The sequence below is a fragment of the Oncorhynchus clarkii genome, chromosome 27 (genome assembly GCF_045791955.1).
Source record: "Oncorhynchus clarkii lewisi isolate Uvic-CL-2024 chromosome 27, UVic_Ocla_1.0, whole genome shotgun sequence".
Classification (NCBI taxonomy): domain Eukaryota; kingdom Metazoa; phylum Chordata; class Actinopteri; order Salmoniformes; family Salmonidae; genus Oncorhynchus; species Oncorhynchus clarkii.
In genome coordinates this window covers 3,508,562-3,526,350 of record NC_092173.1, presented here as the reverse complement: position 1 = coordinate 3,526,350, position 17,789 = coordinate 3,508,562, and the positions used below count along the sequence as shown (strand labels likewise).

The following is a 17,789-nucleotide window of genomic DNA, read 5'->3' as shown; positions in this document are numbered from 1 at the left end:
CGTGTGTGTGCATGCATGTATGTTGGTTAGGTGCGGTCTCAGAGAGGCTGTGCAAGGCTGGCTCTTACTGTGGGCCCCAGACTGCAGAGCCTGAAATCTGTCCTAAAGGCTACCTCTGTCCAGAGGGATCTCACACCTACAACACACAGAACCAAGTGTGAGTAGGCCGCACTCAAAACCTGATGTAATGCTTACTCCAGTTCCTAGGCACATTCATTATGGTCCTTAACATTTATGCCATGATTTACTTTGAAGATAACATTGGACATCTGATCATTGGTTCTTCCACAGTTGCTCGTTTCCCTACTATTGTCCTGCCAACAGCTCTGCCATGCTGTCCTGTGAGGGGGGCTCCGTGCCCCTCAACACCAGTGGCCCCAGAGCCTCCCAGGACAGCAGCTGTGGGCTGTGTGAGGCAGGGACCTACCGACCTCGGCTGTCCCCCCAGCCTCAGTGCCTCACCTGCCCACCAGGGTACCACTGCCCTCCAGGTGACCTGTTTGTGCTACTTTTGGTTTGGTGTGATTGCTTCAGCAAGATTTAGCTATCCTTTCCACAATCTATCCGTCTTTCCAACCGTCTGTTATCCATTCGTTCATTCTTCCAACCTTCATTCGTTCATCCTTCCAGTTTCCACTGATCCACCCATCTTTCAAAGTTTTATCTATCTACCTATACCTTCTTAGCCTCGTACGAACCATCCCCAGCTACCATGTAGGGAAACAGAATGTAAGCTTGCTTGTGAGACGAGGGTGGTTCGTACGAGACTAATACCTTCTTGCCTACTTAAATTAATCCAACGAACCATCCTCCATCCATCATACCGTCGTCATCTTCCTTCCATCCACACACCTATCCATTCTTCAAGCCTTCCTTTTTCCAACATTTAGTAATCTATCTATTCTTCTTTCTTCATCCATTTATCCATCATTCCACCCAACACACTTTTCATCTTTCTTGATTTCAAATGTTTCCTTAAGCGTAAAGCTGTCTTGATTTTTTTTCTGTCCATCAGGGACAGAGCACTACCACAGGAACCACTGTCCCCTGGGCTATGTGTGTCCGCTGGGCTCATCCAGTCCTGTCCCTTGTCCCCCTGGTTCTTTTGGTAATCTCTCCAACGCTAAACATGTGGAGGACTGCTACCCATGTCCAACTGATACCTTCAACCATCTGGCTGCCCAGAGAGCCTGTTTCCCCTGCGGAAGTTCCTCTACTGCACCCCAAGGTCCGATCAAACAGGTGTACTACACCATAAGGCCCGGGTGTTTTTCCTGATCACATGACCCGACCAGGGACAACTCCTGACCCTTTGTGTGTTTGTGTTTGTGTGTACGTGCGCATTTTCAGGTAACATAATGAGGGCCATGTGTTTTGGACTATCGTGTCACATTACCTTGATGTTTTATAATAATATTTTTTTTGTTTAACCTTTATTATTTAACCAGGTAAGCTAGTTGAGAACAGGTTCTCATTATTATAATAATAATAATAATAATGGTACCACTTTATTTTAAGGTACGCATGTGAACCACTAATTTGTAGTTTATAGGTACAGTGGGGCAAAAAAGTATTTAGTCAGCCACCAATTGTGCCAGTTCTACCACTTAAAAAGATGAGAGAGGCCTGTAATTTTCATCATAGGTACAAACAAAATGAGAAAAAAATATCCAGAAAATCACATTGTAGGATTTTTAATGAATTTATTTGCAAATTATGGTGGAAAATAAGTATTTGGACACCAGAAACAACAGGACACCAGAAACAAAATTGTAGACCTGCACCAGGCTGGGAAGACTGAATCTGCAAGCAGCTTGGTTTGAAGAAACTGTGGGAGCAATTATTAGGAAATGGAAGACATACAAGACCACTGATAATCTCCCTCGATCTAGGGCTCCACGCAAGATCTCACCCCGTGGGATCAAAATGATCACAAGAACGGTGAGCAAAAATCCCAGAACCACACGGGGGGACCTAGTGAATGACCTGCAGAGAGCTGGGACCAAAGTAACAAAGCCTACCATCAGTAACACACTACGCCGCCAGGGACTCAAATCCTGCAGTGCCAGGCGTGTCCCCCTGCTTAAGCCAGTACATGTCCAGGCCCGTCTGAAGTTTGCTAGAGAGCATTTGGATGATCCAGAAGAAGATTGGGAGAATGTCATATGGTCAGATGAAACCAAAATATAAATTTTTGGTAAAAACTCAACTCGTCGTGTTTGGAGGACAAAGAATGCTGAGTTGCATCCAAAGAACACCATACCTACTGTGAAGCATGGGGGTGGAAACATCATGCTTTGGGGCTGTTTTTCTGCAAAGGGACCAGGACGACTGATCCGTGTAAAGGAAACAATGAATGGGGCCATGTATCGTGAGATTTTGAGTGAAAACCTCCTTCCATCAGCAAGGGCATTGAAGATGAAACGTGGCTGGGTCTTTCAGCATGACAATGATCCCAAACACATCGCCCGGGCAACAAAGGAGTGGCTTCGTATGAAACATTTCAAGGTCCTGGAGTGGCCTAGCCAGTCTCCAGATCTCAACCCCACAGAAAATCTTTGGAGGGAGTTGAAAGTCCATGTTGCACAGCAACAGCCCCAAAACATCACTGCTCTAGAGGAGATCTGCATGTAGGAATGGGCCAAAATACCAGCAACAGTGTGGGAAAACCTTGTGAAGACTTACAGAAAACGTTTGACCTCTGTCATTACCAATGAAGGGCATATAACAAAAGTATTGAGATAAACTTTTGTTATTGACCAAATACTTATTTTCCACCATAATTTGCAAATAAATCCATTAAAAATCCTACAATGTGATTTTCTGGATTTTTTTTCTCATTTTGTCTGTCATAGTTGAAGTGTACCTATGATGAAAATTATAGGCCTCTCTCATCTTTTTAAGTGGGAGAACTTGCACAATTGGTGGCTGACTAAATACTTTTTTGCCCCACTGTATGTATAGCTTATTAGGTCTTATTAGCAATACATTATGCCTTAATTAAGTGATTTGTTACTCAAACATTATAAGTCATGTAATACTGGCCAATCCGTAATACCCACATTTTTAGCTGTAATAAAGGTATATTTATACTTAATAAAGAGCGAGTTAAACAGGAAACTGATTCTTTGTAAGCTGTCTCAATGTGGGACGAACAAGGGTAAAGTACCTCAAAATGTTTTCCCTATTCTGAAGTGTGAGCATATTTTTACATACAGAATGATGTAAACAGCTAAAGTTCCATATATACATATGTAATTCCATATATATTAATGTGGGCTGTAAAATATAATATTGTGAATCACAAAGGGACACACCTGCCCATACCCTTGGGCAAAAGCATATAACGTTTGCCTGAAACTGAGGATTTGTGTAGTTTGATGACATAATAAATGGTTTCTTACTGTATATACAGTGCCAGTCAAACGTTTGGACACACCTACTCATTCAAGGTTTATTTTTTGTTGTTGTACTATTTTCTACAATGTAGAATAATATGAAATAACACATATTGAATCATGTAGTAACCAAAAAAATGTTTTTCAAATTTATATAAAAAAAAAGAAATTGGAAATATCACATTTACATAAGTATTCAGGCCCTTTACTCAGTACTTTGGTGAAGCACCTTTGGCAGCCATTACAGCATTACATCTTCTTGGGTATGACACTACAAGCTTGGCCCACCTGTATTTAGGGACTTCCTCCCATTCTTCTCTGCAGATCCTCTCAAGCTCTGTCAGGTTGGATGGAGAATGTCGCCGCACAGCTATTTTCAGGTTCTCTCCATAGATGTTTGATTGGGTTCTAGTCCGGGTTCTAGCTGGGCCACTCAAGGACATTCAGAGACTTGTCCCGAAGCCACTCCTGCATTGGCTTGGACGTTTGCTTAGGGTTGTTGTCCTGTTGGAAGGTGAACCTTCGCCCCAGTCTGAGGATCTGAGCGCTCTGGAGCAGGTTTTAATTAATGATCTTTCCCTCGGTCCTGACTAGTCTCTCAGTCCCTTCCGCTGAAAAACATCCCCACAACATGATGCTGCCACCACCATACTTCACCGTAGAGATGATGGCAGGTTTCCTCCAGACTTGGCGCTTGGCATTCAGGCCAAAGAGTTCAATCTCAGTATCATCAGATCAGAGAATCTTGTTTCTCATGGTCTGAGAGTCCTTTAGGTGCCTTTTGGCAAACTCCAAGTGGGCTGTCATGTGTCCTTTACTGAGGAGTAGCTTCCGTCTCACCACTCTATCACAAAGGCCTGATTGGTGGAGTGCTGCATAGATGGTTGACCTTTTGGATGGTTCTCTCATCTCCACAGAGGAACTCTGGAGCTCTGTCAGAGTGACCATCGGGTTCTTGGTCACCTCCCCTGACTCAGGCCCTTCTACCCCAATTGCTCAGTTTGACCAGGTAGCCAGCTCTAAGAAGAGTCTTGGTGGTTCCAAACTCCTTCCATTTACACACCAAGACAGTCGTGAAGAGGGCACGACAAAGCCTATTCCCCCTCAGGAAACTAAAAAGATTTGGCATGGGTCCTGAGATCCTCAAAAGGTTCTACAGCTGCAACATCGAGAGCATGACTGGTTGCATCACTGCCTGGTATGGCAATTGCTCAGTCTCTGACCGCAAGGCACTACAGAGGGTAGTGCGTACGGCCCAGTACATCACTGGGGCTAAGCTGCCTGCCATCCAGGACCTCTACACCACACCATACTACCTCAATTGGGCCGACCAACCAGTGCTCCCGCATTGGCTAACCGGGCTATCTGCATTGTGTCCCGACACCCACCACCCGCCAACCCCTCTTTTACGCTTCTCTGTTCAGCATATATGCATAGTCACTTTAACAATATCTACATGTACTTACTACCTCAATTAGCCTGAATTACCGGTGTCTGTATGTAGCCTCCCTACTTTTATAGCCTCACTACTGTATATAGCCTGTCTTTTTACTGTTGCTTTATTTTTTTACTTACCTATTGTTCACCTAACACCTTTTTTGCACTGTCTCGGAGCTCTACAGACAATTACTTTGACCTCATGGCTTGGGCTTTGCTCTGACATGCACTTTCAACTGTGCGTCCTTATATAGACAGGGGCCTTCCTTTCCTTATCATCATCATCGTCCAATCAATTGAATTGACAACAGGTCCAGTCAAGTTGTAGAAACTTCTGAAGGATTGTATAATATATGACTTACATTTGATGTTGCCTCATATCAGTTTGAAAGTGTGCTTCAATAAGGCTGCATTTAGCCAGACAGACCAATTTTGATCTTTCTAACCACTAACTGGCCTTTTCACCAAACAATTACCAATAATTGGGCAAAATAACAGACTTTGGCTGCCTGTATAAATGCAGCCTAAGTATCACATCTTGACTTAAATATACCACAGGGGCCTCTTCCTGCACCTGCCTTGGGAAGAACCGTGCTTTCCAGCACTCAGACGGCTCCTGTCTGTGTCGAACCGGCTTCATTTTCTACAACAATCTGGATTTCAAGATCTCCAGCTCTGACAGTGAACTGGACTGCCAGCCTGAGGTTAGATTCAGCAATCAGCGTAGTCGGATGCATCTCTGTTTGGCTGCTCGGATACAGATGTAACCACACATGACACTTGTCATGTTTTAAAACTGTTCCTTATGAGTCTGTGTTTGTATCCTGCTGCGCTAATGGAGGCAATAAGAGCAGGAACCCTCTCTGTGCTGTAGGTGAACAAGCGCTGCAGTGCAGGACAGGTGCGCCTGGCTGCATCCAGAGAGTGTGTCTCACCCTCTCACCACTCCTGTAACGTCACCTGTGGACCTCAGGGAGGGAGTCTGGATGTGGAGATGGGCATGTGAGTACTCTGTCAACACAACAGTCAATGTAATATACTGTATGCTGTTGAGTAGACACTTTTATCCAAAGTCAGTCATGCATGCATACATGGGTGGTCCATGTACCCACCATTCTGGCATTGCAAGCACCAAGCTCTACCAACTGAGCTGCAGAAGACCACATGTCCAATTTTTGTATTTTACTGTTTGCTTATTCAAAACTATCTCTGGTCTATTGAATTCACTGTAATATTGTTTAATGTTACAGTTGTCCAGTCTCCTTTTTTCAACCGTCCTGTGTGGCTCAGTTGCTACGAGTGTGGCGCTCACAACACAAGGTGGTTGGTTCAGTCCCCGCAAGGATCACAAATACTATGTACACTACTGTTCAGAAGTTTGGGGTCACTTAGAAATGTCCTTGTTTTTGAAAGAAAATGACATTTTTTGTCCATTAAAATAACATCAAATTGATCAGACATACAGTGTAGACATTGTTAATGTTGTAAATGACTATTGAAGCTGGAAACGGCTGATATTTTAATGGAATATCGACAGTCGTGGCCAAAAGTTTTGAGAATGACACAAATATTAATTTCCACAAAGGTAGCTGCTTCAGTGTCTTTAGATACTTGAATACTGAAGTATAATTACAAGCATTTCATAAGTGTCAAAGGCTTTTATTGACAATTACATGAAGTTGATGCAAAGTCTCAATATTTGCAGTGTTGATCCTTCAAGACCTCTGCAATCCGCCCTGGCATGCTGTCAATTAACTTCTGGGCCACATCCTGACTGATGGCAGCCCATTCTTGCATAACCAATGCTTGGAATTGACCACAAGTTCCCAAAGGGATTAAGGTCTGGGGAGTTTCCTGGCCATGGACCCAAAATATCAATGTTTTGTTCCCCGAGCCACTTAGTTATCAGTTTTGCCTTATGGCAAGGTGCTCCATCATGCTGGAAAAGGCATTGTTCGTCACCAAACTGTTCCTGGATGGTTGGGAGAAGTTGCTCTCAAAGGATGTGTTGGTACCATTCTTTATTCATGGCTGTGTTCTTGGGCAAAATTGTGAGTGATTCCACTCCCTTAACTGAGAAGCAACCCCACACATGAATGGTCTCAGGATGCTTTACTGTTGGCATGACACACGACTGATGGTAGCGCCCACCTTGTCTGTTCCGGACAAGCTTTTTTACGGATGAGAGAAGTGGCTTCTTTGCTGCCCTTCTTGAGACACCAGGTCATCCTCCAAAAGTCTTCGACTCACTGTGTGTGCAGATGCACTCACACCTGCCTGCTGCCATTCCTAAGCAAGCTCTGTATTGGTGGTGCCCCGATCCCGCAGCTGAATCGACTTTAGGAGACGGTCCTGGCACTTGCTGGACTTTCTTGGGTGCCCTGAAGCCTTCTTCACAACAATTGAACCACTCTCCTTGAAGTTCTTGATGATCCGATAAATGGTTGATTTAGGTGCAATCTTACTGGCAGCAATATCCTTGCCTGTGAAGACCTTTTTGTGCGAAGCAGGTAACCATGGTTGACAGAGGAAGAACAATGATTCCTAGCACCACCCTCCTTTTGAAGCTTCCAGTCTGTTATTCGAACTCAATCAGCATGACAGAGTGGTCTCCAGCCTTGTCATCGTCAACACTCACACCTGTGTTAACGAGAGAATCACAGACATGATGTCAGCTGGACTTTTTGTAGCAGGGCTGAAATGCAGTGGAAATGTTTTTTTGGGGGATTCAGTTAATTTGCATGGCAAAGAGGGACTTTGCAATTAATTGAAATTCATCTGATCACTCATCATAACATTCTGGAGTATATGGAAATTGCCATCATACAAACTGAGGCACCAGACTTTGTGAAAATGAATATCTGTGTCATTCTCAAAACTTTTGGCCACGACTGTACATAGGCATACAGAGGCAACTGCAAAACACCAGTCTCAACGTCAACAGTGAAGAGGCGACTTCTGGGAAGAGTTACAAAGAAAAAGCTATATCCCAGACTGGCCAATAAAAATCAAAGATTAAGATGGGCAAAAGAACACAGACACTGGACAGAGGAACTCTGCCTAAAACACCAGCATCCCGGAGTTGCCTCTTCACTGTTGACGTTGAGACGGGTGTTTTGCAGGTACTATTTAATGAAGCTTCCAGTTGAGGACTTGTGAGGCATCTGTTTCTCAAACTAGACACTCTAATGTACTTGTCCTGTTGCTCAGTTGTGCACCGGGGCCTCCTTCTCCCCTTTCTATTCTGGTTAGGGCCAGTTTGCGCTGTTCTGTGACGGGAGTAGTACACAGCGTTGTACGAGATCTTCTGTTTCTTGGCAATTTCTCGCATGGAATAGACTTCATTTCTCAGAACAAGAATAGACTGACGAGTTTCAGAAGAAAGTTCTTTGTTTCTGGCCATTTTGAGCCTGTAATCGAACCCACAAATGCTGATGCTCCAGATACTCAACTAGTCTAAAGAAGACCAGTTTTATTGCTTCTATAATCAGGACAACAGTTTTCGGCTATGCTAACATAATTGCAAAAGGGTTTTCTGATGACTAATTAGCCTTTTAAAATAATTAACTTGGATTAGCTAACACAACGTGCCATTGGAACACAGGAGTGATGGTTGCTGCTAATTGGCCTCTGTACGCCTATGTAGATATTCCATAAAAAATCAGCCGTTGCCAGCTACAATAGTCATTTACATCATTAGCAATGTCTACACTGTATTTCTGATCAATTTGATGTTATTTTAATGGACCAAAAATGTGTTTTTCTTTCAAAAACAAGGACATTACTAAGTGACCCCAAACTTTAGAACGGTACTTACTGTAAGTCGCTTTAGACAAAAGTGTCTGTTCAGTCATATTTGTTTATAAGCAGATCTATTTTATATTCATCTATTCCATGATGTATAGTAGCCCATATACTGTAAATCCCTCCTACTTCCAACTCAGTAGCTTAAAGTCTCTCTGTCCTCATCAGCTGCCACTGTGAGCGCTACGTATCAGCAGAGGAGCTATGCAACACCCCGTGTCTGTCCAGACTGCCCCACATCTCTGCCAGGCTCTCCCCAGATGGACAGCTGCTGCTGGGGATCAAAGAGCCAGATGAAAGCCGAGTGTGGAGCAGAGTGAGCACCACCACCGCATGCTTACTGTACAGCCTTATGGCCCTATCCATTTGGATCTTTCTGAGAGGTCACACACTCTCGAGACCTGACCTCCATCACATGACTGTGCCCAAGATTGCTTCAGTAGCCTCAAAACCATGCTGTGCTATAGCCAACTCTGGTGTCGTTGTGATGGCATGACATGTATGACACATGGTACAGTATGGACACCGAGATAGCTGCAGTGTGATCAGGGTTGGGGAGTAACGGATTACATGTAATCTGTTACATGCAAGGGATGACAAAAAAATGATAACTGTAATCCTTTACATCAACAAACATATTGTAATCAGATTACAGATACTTTAGAAAAATGACATGATTACTTCGAGGATTACTTTTGACACTTCTCTGTTTTCTCAATGACATTCAAATCAGCATTGAAAAAGGCACATTTCTAAGTGACCCCAGTTTAAGTTTGTCAGAGACCACAATGATGACACACCAAATGTGCTTGATGGATCACAGGAAAGGTGCAGGAATAGGCTCTTGTAGGCTACAGTCCAAGCTATGTCTTCCAATGGTGCGACTGCTGTCGGCATCCAAAGATTATCCAACTTGAATAAACGCTTGGTGGTAAGGATGACAGCAGTGGTGTAGTCTACGGCGATACGGATATCACTTACTATTGATATCTACAAAGCGCATTGATGTGAATCACACTGCTGCTCTCTCATTTAGCTGTTTGCGGCTTACGGATTGTGGTTGTTGTGGACGGCTGTTCACAAATCTAAATGTGTGTTTGAACACAATATTGGTTGAGTTCAAGAAGTTTAAGCTGCCTATCAATCGTTGTTTTTGAAACCAATCGACAGCCACTGAAAAATGCGCTCTCTCAATAGCTGTGTAGTGCGGATCCCGGCCTATGGAATAAAAGTGGGGCTTTAATTGCTCAATCTAATTCATGCCGATAAAAATATAAATCCATAGGCCTAATGGATACATCCTGAAACTCGCACGCTTTTGATAGACTTAAATGAGCAACCTGTAATAATCTCAAATTTGTACTCATCAGACCAAAGGACAGATTCCACCGGTCTGATGTCCATTGCTCGTGTTTCTTGGCCCAAGGAAGTGCTACATCCATTGTTGGACTGAATTATATATATTTTTACATTTTTTACCTTTATTTAACTAGGCAAGTTATTATCTTATTTTCAATGACAGCCTAGGAACAGTGGGTTAACTGCCTGTTCAGGGGCAGAACGACAGATTTCTACCTTGTCAGCTTGGGGATTTGAACTTGCAACCTTCCACCGCTCTAACCACTAGGCTACCCTGCCGTCAAAAGTTTGGACACACCTACTCATTCAAGGGTTTTTCTTGATTTTTACTATTTTCTATTGTAGAAACAAAACTATGAAATAACACATATGGAATCATGTAGTAACCAAAAAAGGGTTATACAAATGTTTCAAAGTAGCCACCCTTTGCCTTGAAGACAGCTTTGCACACTCTTGACATTCTCTCAACCAGCTTCATGAGGAATGCTTTTCCAACAGTCTTTTCCAACAGTCTATGCCAAGCACTTGTTGGCTGCTTTCCTTCACTCTGCGGTCCAACTCATCCCAAACCATCTCAATTGGGTTGAGGTCGGGTGATTGTGGAGGCCAGGTCATCTGATGCAGCACTCCATCACTCTCTTTCTTGGTCAAATAGCCCTTACACCGCCTGAAGGTGTGTTGGGTCATTTTCCTGGTGAAAAACAAATGATAGTCCCACAAACCATATGGGATGGTGTATCGCTGCAGAATGCTGTGGTAGCCATGCTGGTTAAGTGTGCCTTGAATTTGAAAAAATCCCTGACAGTGTCACCAGCAAAGCACACCCACACCATCACACCTCCTCCATGCTTCTTGGTGGGAACCACACATGCAGAGATAATCCGTGTTCCTACTCTGCGTCTCACAAAGACACGGCGGTTAGAACCAATAATCTCAAATTTGTACTCATCAGACCAAAGGACAGATTCCACCGGTCTGATGTCCATTGCTCGTGTTTCTTGGCCCAAGGAAGTCTCTTCTTCTTATTGCTGTCCTTTAGTAGTGGTTTTCTTTGCAACAATTCAACCATGAAGACTTGATTCATACAGTGTCCTCTGAACAGTTCATGTTGAGATGTGTCTGTTACTTTAACTTTGTGAAGCATTTATTTGGGCTGCAATTTCTGAGGCTGGTAACTCTAATGAACTTATCCCCTGTAGCAGAGGTAACTCTGGGTCTTCCTTTCCTGTGGCGGTCCTCATGAGAACCAGTTAACTTAATGAACGTATCGTCTGTAGCAGAGGTAACTCTGGGTCTTCCTTTCCTGTGGCGGTCCTCATGAGAACCAGTTTCATCATAGCACTTGGTGGTTTTTGCGACTGCACTTCAAAGTTTTTGACATTTTTCAGATTGACTGACCTTTATTTCTTAAAGTAATGATGGACTTTTGTTTCTCTTTGCTTATTTGAGCTGTTCTTGCCATAATATGTGCATGGTCTTTTACCAAATAGGGCTATCTTCTTTATACCACCCCTACCTTGTCACAACACAATTGATTGTCTCAAATGCATTAAGGAGGAAAGAAATTCCACAAATTAACTTTTAACAAGGTATACCTGTTAATTGAAATGCATTCCAGGTGACTACCACATGAAGCTGGTAGAGAGAATGCCAAGAGTTTGCAAAGCTGTCATCAAGGCAAAGTGTGGCTACTTTGAAGAATCTAAAATCTAAAATATATTTTGATTTGTTTAACACTTTTTTGGTTACTACATGAATGTGAATGTGTTATTTCATAGTTTTAATGTCTTCACTATTATTCTACAGTACAATGTAGAAAATAGTAAAAATAAAGAAAAACCCTTGAATGAGTAGGTGTGTCCAAACTTTTGAGTGGTACTGTATATATATCCATTGATTCTTGAAGAATATAACTTATAAATGCCTCATGAACTTAGTTCAACTATCACAGTCCATGAGAACCCAACATATGTGTTTTACTCCAATGTTTATCAACATTGTAAATGTAAACAAACATTGTATAGCCTCATAATGTGGTTAAAACAATAGTTTTGATATCATGGATATCCTTGCATCCATAACTCTGTCTATTAATCTGAGAGTGGTTACATTTCTCCAGGCCCATCTCTCAGCTTTTTACCAGAACAGAGTTGGGGCAACATTTATTGGAATGACTGTAATTCTGATAGAATACATTTTTTAATGTAAAGATGTAATTTAATCGTATTATTACATGTAGTAGAAAGCGCTGGGTTAGAAGAAGCCTACGTAACCAACCCATAAAGTAAAATGTAACATCCAAATATGGCCAGCGATCTAAACTTTAACATTGATTTATCCTGCAATAGATGTTGTTCAATTGGTAACATCAATTTGTGTAATCTTCTAATGCCTCTTAAGGGGTAAATCATCTTAAAGTAACTGAATGTAATCAGATTACGTTACTGAGTTTAGGTAATCCCAAAAAGTTACACTACTGATTACAATTTTGGACAGGTAACTAGAAACGGATTACATTTAGAAAGTAACCTACCCAACCCTGTGTTTGACGACTTGACTCTTAAAGCTGTTGTATCCATGGGATAGCCTTGTGGTGAAGAAACGTAGTATGGATCAGAGTTGGGGTCAATTCCTTTTCAATTCAGTCACTTCAGGAAGTAGACTGAAATTCCAATTCCTAATGTTTCCTCATAGGAGAGCATTTGGGGAAAATTGGAATGGGAAATTGAATTTCAGTTTAAGTCCTAAATTGACATGGAATTGACCACAATAGTGGTTGAACGCAGGTGTGGGTTTATATGTATTATTTACACGGTAATATAGCAGACAAAATGCAATCATTTATTATTATCCATTTACTCCAATTATCATTAGATCCTTAATGACATGTATCCTTTCTTTCCTGTAGAAAATGATGGATGTTTTGGGACCAGACGTCCACGTGAAGAACATTGGAAACATCCACTTTGTTCAATTTGATTCTGAAGGTGTATTTGGTTGGATTCTGATGGACCGAAATGTTATTGAAATGACCCTGACAGGTAATTGGGTTTGATTGAATAAAGTCAGTTTCTGTTATATGTATCTAAGCCATTTCTTAAAGGAAAGCTGTATATTTTCAATAGTTCATTATTTGCCTGCAGCAGAGCCAATCGAATTTATTGACATGCGATCAAGGAAGAGGAGGGATCTAGAATCCAAGGCAGAACTTCTACACTCCGATGTCCTCCCTCGTATCCCCAACCCCATAGCCTGCCTCTCCTCCAATGACATGCTCATCTTCCAGCTCACCATCAACTACAATGGTATGTCATTCTTTCAACCTGTATTTCAAACATTCCCTTGGACTCTAACTTAAAGTTCACTTGTTTGAAGTTCTTGCTTATTTCTTTAGTAGTCCAATCTGTTTTTGTGTTTGTTTGCTGGGTGTTTAGCGAAGTCCATAATCTCCTGGCTAGCATGTAAGAATGCTAGTGGAAACGGATTGTATCATCTTGAGGTAAACTTCATAAAGTTAACTATCCCTTTAACTATTCTGTTTTGCGACATTCCTATTTTATTACAATTCATTTTCAAACCAGACCGTCACCTCAGCCACTTCCCAGTGTACCAGAAAGACCATCTATTCAATAGCAACCCTAGCTGGGACTTTGGGGCCTTCCGGCGGCTAGAGCGACTCATGAAGCAGACTCAGTTCAACTCTACCAGGTATGAAGGTACCTAACGGCCTTTAGTCTTTAGTTAGGTCATATTAGATTCACATTAGCAATGTAAAGCATTTGTTCTCTAATTGTGGCCGTGCACAAAATGGCACCCTATTCCCTATATAGCCCAAAGTAGTGCACTGTATAGGGAATCAGATTTTCTTACTGACTCTTCTTTTACCATATGTATGCCCACATGTTCTCTGAGACAGGTAAGTATGTGAATGGGCTCTGGGCAAAAGTAGTGCACTATATACAATCTTAGGGAAAAAAGTGCTATCTAGAACCTTGAAATGTTCTTTGGCTGTCCTCATAGGAGAGCCATTTGAAGAACCCATTTTGGTTCCAGATAGAACCCCTTTGTTTCCATGTAGAACAATTTTGGGTTCAATGTAGAACCCTTTCCACAGAGGGTTCTACCTGGAACCAAAATGGGTTCTTCAATGGCGTTCTTTTCAGATTCGTCTCCTCTTTTCCCATTAGATTTGCACACGTGTTCTCAGAGACGGGGAAGTATGTATTCCTGGACAACGCCATTCCAGAGTGGAGTCTAGTGGTGGTGGTCAGTGAGAGAGGGACAGAGTGTGACCCCACTGCAGCCGTTTTCCAGCCCATGACCCCCGCCCAACTGGTCAAGCACGGGGTCATCAAACAACACCGGCTCAACCTGCTGCCTGACTGGGGCGCCATCGTAGGTGAGGTACACTCTGTGTGCATTTCAAATGCCACTCTAATTCCCTATTTATGGTGCATTTCCTCCATGTTAAACATCTTCTCACAAAGCAACTGTTTGGATTATTCAGAGGTTGTAGACACGTCTCTTTTCAAGTCCCAATAATCACCCTGCTTGATGAAAACACAATTCTCAAAATATCACTAGTGCTTAAAACCCAAAAGGCTGGAGTGACATCTATGGAAAAACACTGTTAGTGCACTGCTTTTGATCAAGGCCCACAGGGCTCTGGTCAAAAGTAGTGCTCTCAATAGGGTATATGGTGCCATTTGGGATTCAGCCACTGACCGTTCACATCTGAAGTGATATGTAATCAATAGCAACACATAAAGAGAGAAGAGAAATCAAGGCACAGCCCCATAGTAGAGAATCATAGACTGATTCCTTGGTGGGAATCGATTTTTAACGTGCATTATCACCCTCCTGTTTTTCTTTGAATTGATTGGTTAACAATTTATTTTCCCCACTGTGTTTAAATTCTGTGTTCCGCTTCACCATGCCATTGATAACCAGTTCATACGCAGTTTGTCATGCAGCAAGAGAGAGCTAGTGTAGGTACTGCTGAGCAGAAAAAAAGAGAGGGAGTACAGGCTGCTTTGATTCTGTGGAAAAATACCAACGGTATCAAAAAGATGGTCAATGGTTGAAAGGGTCTGAATAGACTTAAGAACAAGTTCATTGGAGCCTTGTCTCTTCAAACCAGTAAACCTGAACGACAGTAACAAAAAAAGTACTATAGAGCAGGGTTTCCCAAACTCGGTCCCGGGGGCCCCTCTTGGGTGCACGTTTTGGTTTTGGCCCCCCAGAACTACACAGCTGATTCAAATAACCAACTCATCATCAATCGTTAATTATTTGAATCAGCTGTGTAGTGGTGGGTCAAAAAACAAAACGTGCACCCATGGGGGGGTTACCATTCTCTGGTTACCATTCTCTGTCATATGGCATGACACACTTTACACTACATATTGTAGCCATGTGTATGCCAGTTCCTCCACAGGAAAATACAGTTCATTTAATTGAATATGAATTTAGGGTATTTTTACCTCAAACAAGCACAAGAAAGAGAATTTCGTTGCCGACCATCTCAGATTGTTCCAATTTGGGTGCAATCAAGTAGCTTAATTTTCTAAAAAGTGTTGCAGGAATGTTTATATTGTCTTTTTTTTAAACTACAGAAACCTTTAGAACAACCTGATATAGTGGGTGTCATGGCTTGCTGAATTGACGTGGAATGAATGACTCATGAATCTCCTCACTGTAGGTGTCCTGAGTCTCCTGCTTGTGCTGATCCTGGTGTTCACCACCACAGCTCTGGTTCTGAAGTCCAGTCGGGCCAAGCTGGTGTGCCAGGGCAAACTGAGGCCTAAGTGGCGGAGCCTGGGAGAGCCCATCCCTCCAGTGGAATACGTCTACAGTGGAGAAAGGTCAGCCAGACGCAACCAAACGATCAATACTGGTTTATTCTATTAGCTTTTATTAGCTTGGCTAATAGCTTTCAGGGAGTGGGCCAGCCATTTATCTGATATCTGATCTTACCACAGTTATGATTGAGAGTTGGTAGATAGCAGGGAATGGCTCTACTAACAGCTCTCTGGTCAGAATTCAATCATGGCAGATAATAGGTTCTCTGAATTGTATTTTCAGAGGTGTATTTGATTTGCACTGCAGCATGCCCCTTACAAATCAGCAGTCCTGTGGCATGACCCATTCAATTCTGATGGTGAGCATGGCTGAGAAGTCTTTAGGTGCATCATGCAACATGACTGTTGTTTTTACAAATCAGGTCAACTCCATCCATCTGACCGGGGACACCTTGCAGTGCAAGTGAAACTCTGCTCTGAAAACCTCCTTCTGAAAAAACATCTACAATGATTGACTTCTCTCTTTTGTTTGTGTCTCAGCCTGAATGGCCAGGGGGTGCTGGGCTGCAGGGGAGTCGGAGAGGGGGCTGAGGCTGAGGAGCCTGCAGTCTGCCGTGGAGGAGGTGACTAACTCAGATTACTCACTGCATTAATGATGATAGGTTCATAGTCATGATGGGTTAATGCCCATCTGCACCGCAATTTCAAAATCACCCATGGTACATATACGGTCACATACAAGGTTATTTACCCCCACTAGATGAATAGTTGAAGTTTTTGATTGTACTCATAGCCACTGAAATACCATGGGTAAAGGGTGTGGGAGAGAACCTAGTGGTTAGAGAATTGGGTTACTGGATCAAATCCCTGAGCTGACAAGGTAGAAATCTGTCGTTCTGCCCCTGAGCAAGGCAATTAACCCGCTGTTCCCCGGGTGCCGAAGGCGTGGATGTCGATTAAGGCAGCCCCCCCGCACCTCTCTGATTCAAAGGTGTTGGGTTAAATGCGGAAGACACTTTTGAATTGTACAACTGACTAGGTATCCCCCTTTTCCTAATGGTTTCAGGAGTATTTTGCTCTGCCATTTCCATTTTGGATCGATTATCCATTTTATACCCAAAATCCAACTCAAGGATGACAACAGTGCTAAACCACGATAATGTACTAGTGAGGCTATTTCCCTCTAGATCAATGAAATGTTCAGTAGTCTCGCGTTGGAATTTCAAGTTATTTTTAATTCTCCACAAATGCTACCCAAGGATACATGACTCGGAAGTTTGATCTGGAGGAATTCAACGTGAAAACTCTCTACGACAAGCTGGAGGATCAGAACCTGCATTTGGCGTCCCAGCTGGCCAGGCACCGCAAGGACACCCAGGAGTTCTACCGGAATATCTGTCAACAAACAGATGCCCTGAGGGTAGGACAAATATGGCACAATAGGACAGGGGAACGTAGCAGACCTGCGTTCAACCACTATTTGAAATCTTTCAAATACTCTAGCCTGCCTGAAGGGCCAGGTTGGGCAAGGTTAGCACTTTTGGGACTTCTCTATTGGTTCCATTGCAACAGCCATGGTCGATTAAACACAGATGAAGTGTTTGAAATCATTTCAAGTAGTATTTCAACCCAGGTCTAGAAATAGTCCCCCTGAGAATCTGTAAAGTGACGGAACATAAACATACAGACCTATCGGTCCTTTGAACGGCGTGACTAGTGGTTTTATGTTGTACTAGGATGTTCTGGAGAACATGGAACCCAAAAAGTTGAGTCTGTTGAAAGAGCTATTGGAACGCGATGCCTTGCAGAATGAACCATACACCGACACAGATGCAGACGGGGATGGACATACCCAATCAACAAAAGGTAAGGCTTAATGGTGTCAATCAGTGGCCAATAACACATTTATTAACTGCTCTACTGTATAATCATCTGCCTACAGAGATAACGTCTCAGAGATAATGTAACGTATTGCTTTGCTATACTATGA

The 17,789-nt window shown here is 42.7% G+C and overlaps 1 protein-coding gene across 1 annotated transcript; it reads left to right on the top strand.

The window, feature by feature from the left end:
* The first annotated feature begins 11 nt into the window (after positions 1–11).
* LOC139386435 (uncharacterized) lies at positions 12–17,676 on the top strand. The gene is made up of 14 exons (XM_071132023.1): positions 12–157; positions 292–491; positions 1,016–1,228; positions 5,394–5,539; positions 5,710–5,837; positions 8,808–8,955; positions 12,907–13,039; positions 13,142–13,303; positions 13,580–13,706; positions 14,186–14,397; positions 15,700–15,862; positions 16,340–16,422; positions 17,059–17,219; positions 17,536–17,676. The coding sequence occupies exons 1-14, from the start codon at positions 12–14 to the stop codon at positions 17,674–17,676; spliced, it is 2,163 nt and encodes a 720-aa protein (XP_070988124.1).
* The last annotated feature ends 113 nt before the right edge of the window (positions 17,677–17,789 follow it).

Bases quoted from the DNA above. Each gene is read 5' to 3' on its own strand.
- LOC139386435 (XM_071132023.1), top strand. From the start codon at position 12: ATGCATGTATGTTGGTTAGGTGCGGTCTCAGAGAGGCTGTGCAAGGCT. The intron at 14,398-15,699 runs GTGAGGTACACT...TCCTCACTGTAG, and splicing joins TGACTGGGGCGCCATCGTAG to GTGTCCTGAGTCTCCTGCTT. The intron at 15,863-16,339 runs GTCAGCCAGACG...TTTGTGTCTCAG, and splicing joins TACGTCTACAGTGGAGAAAG to CCTGAATGGCCAGGGGGTGC.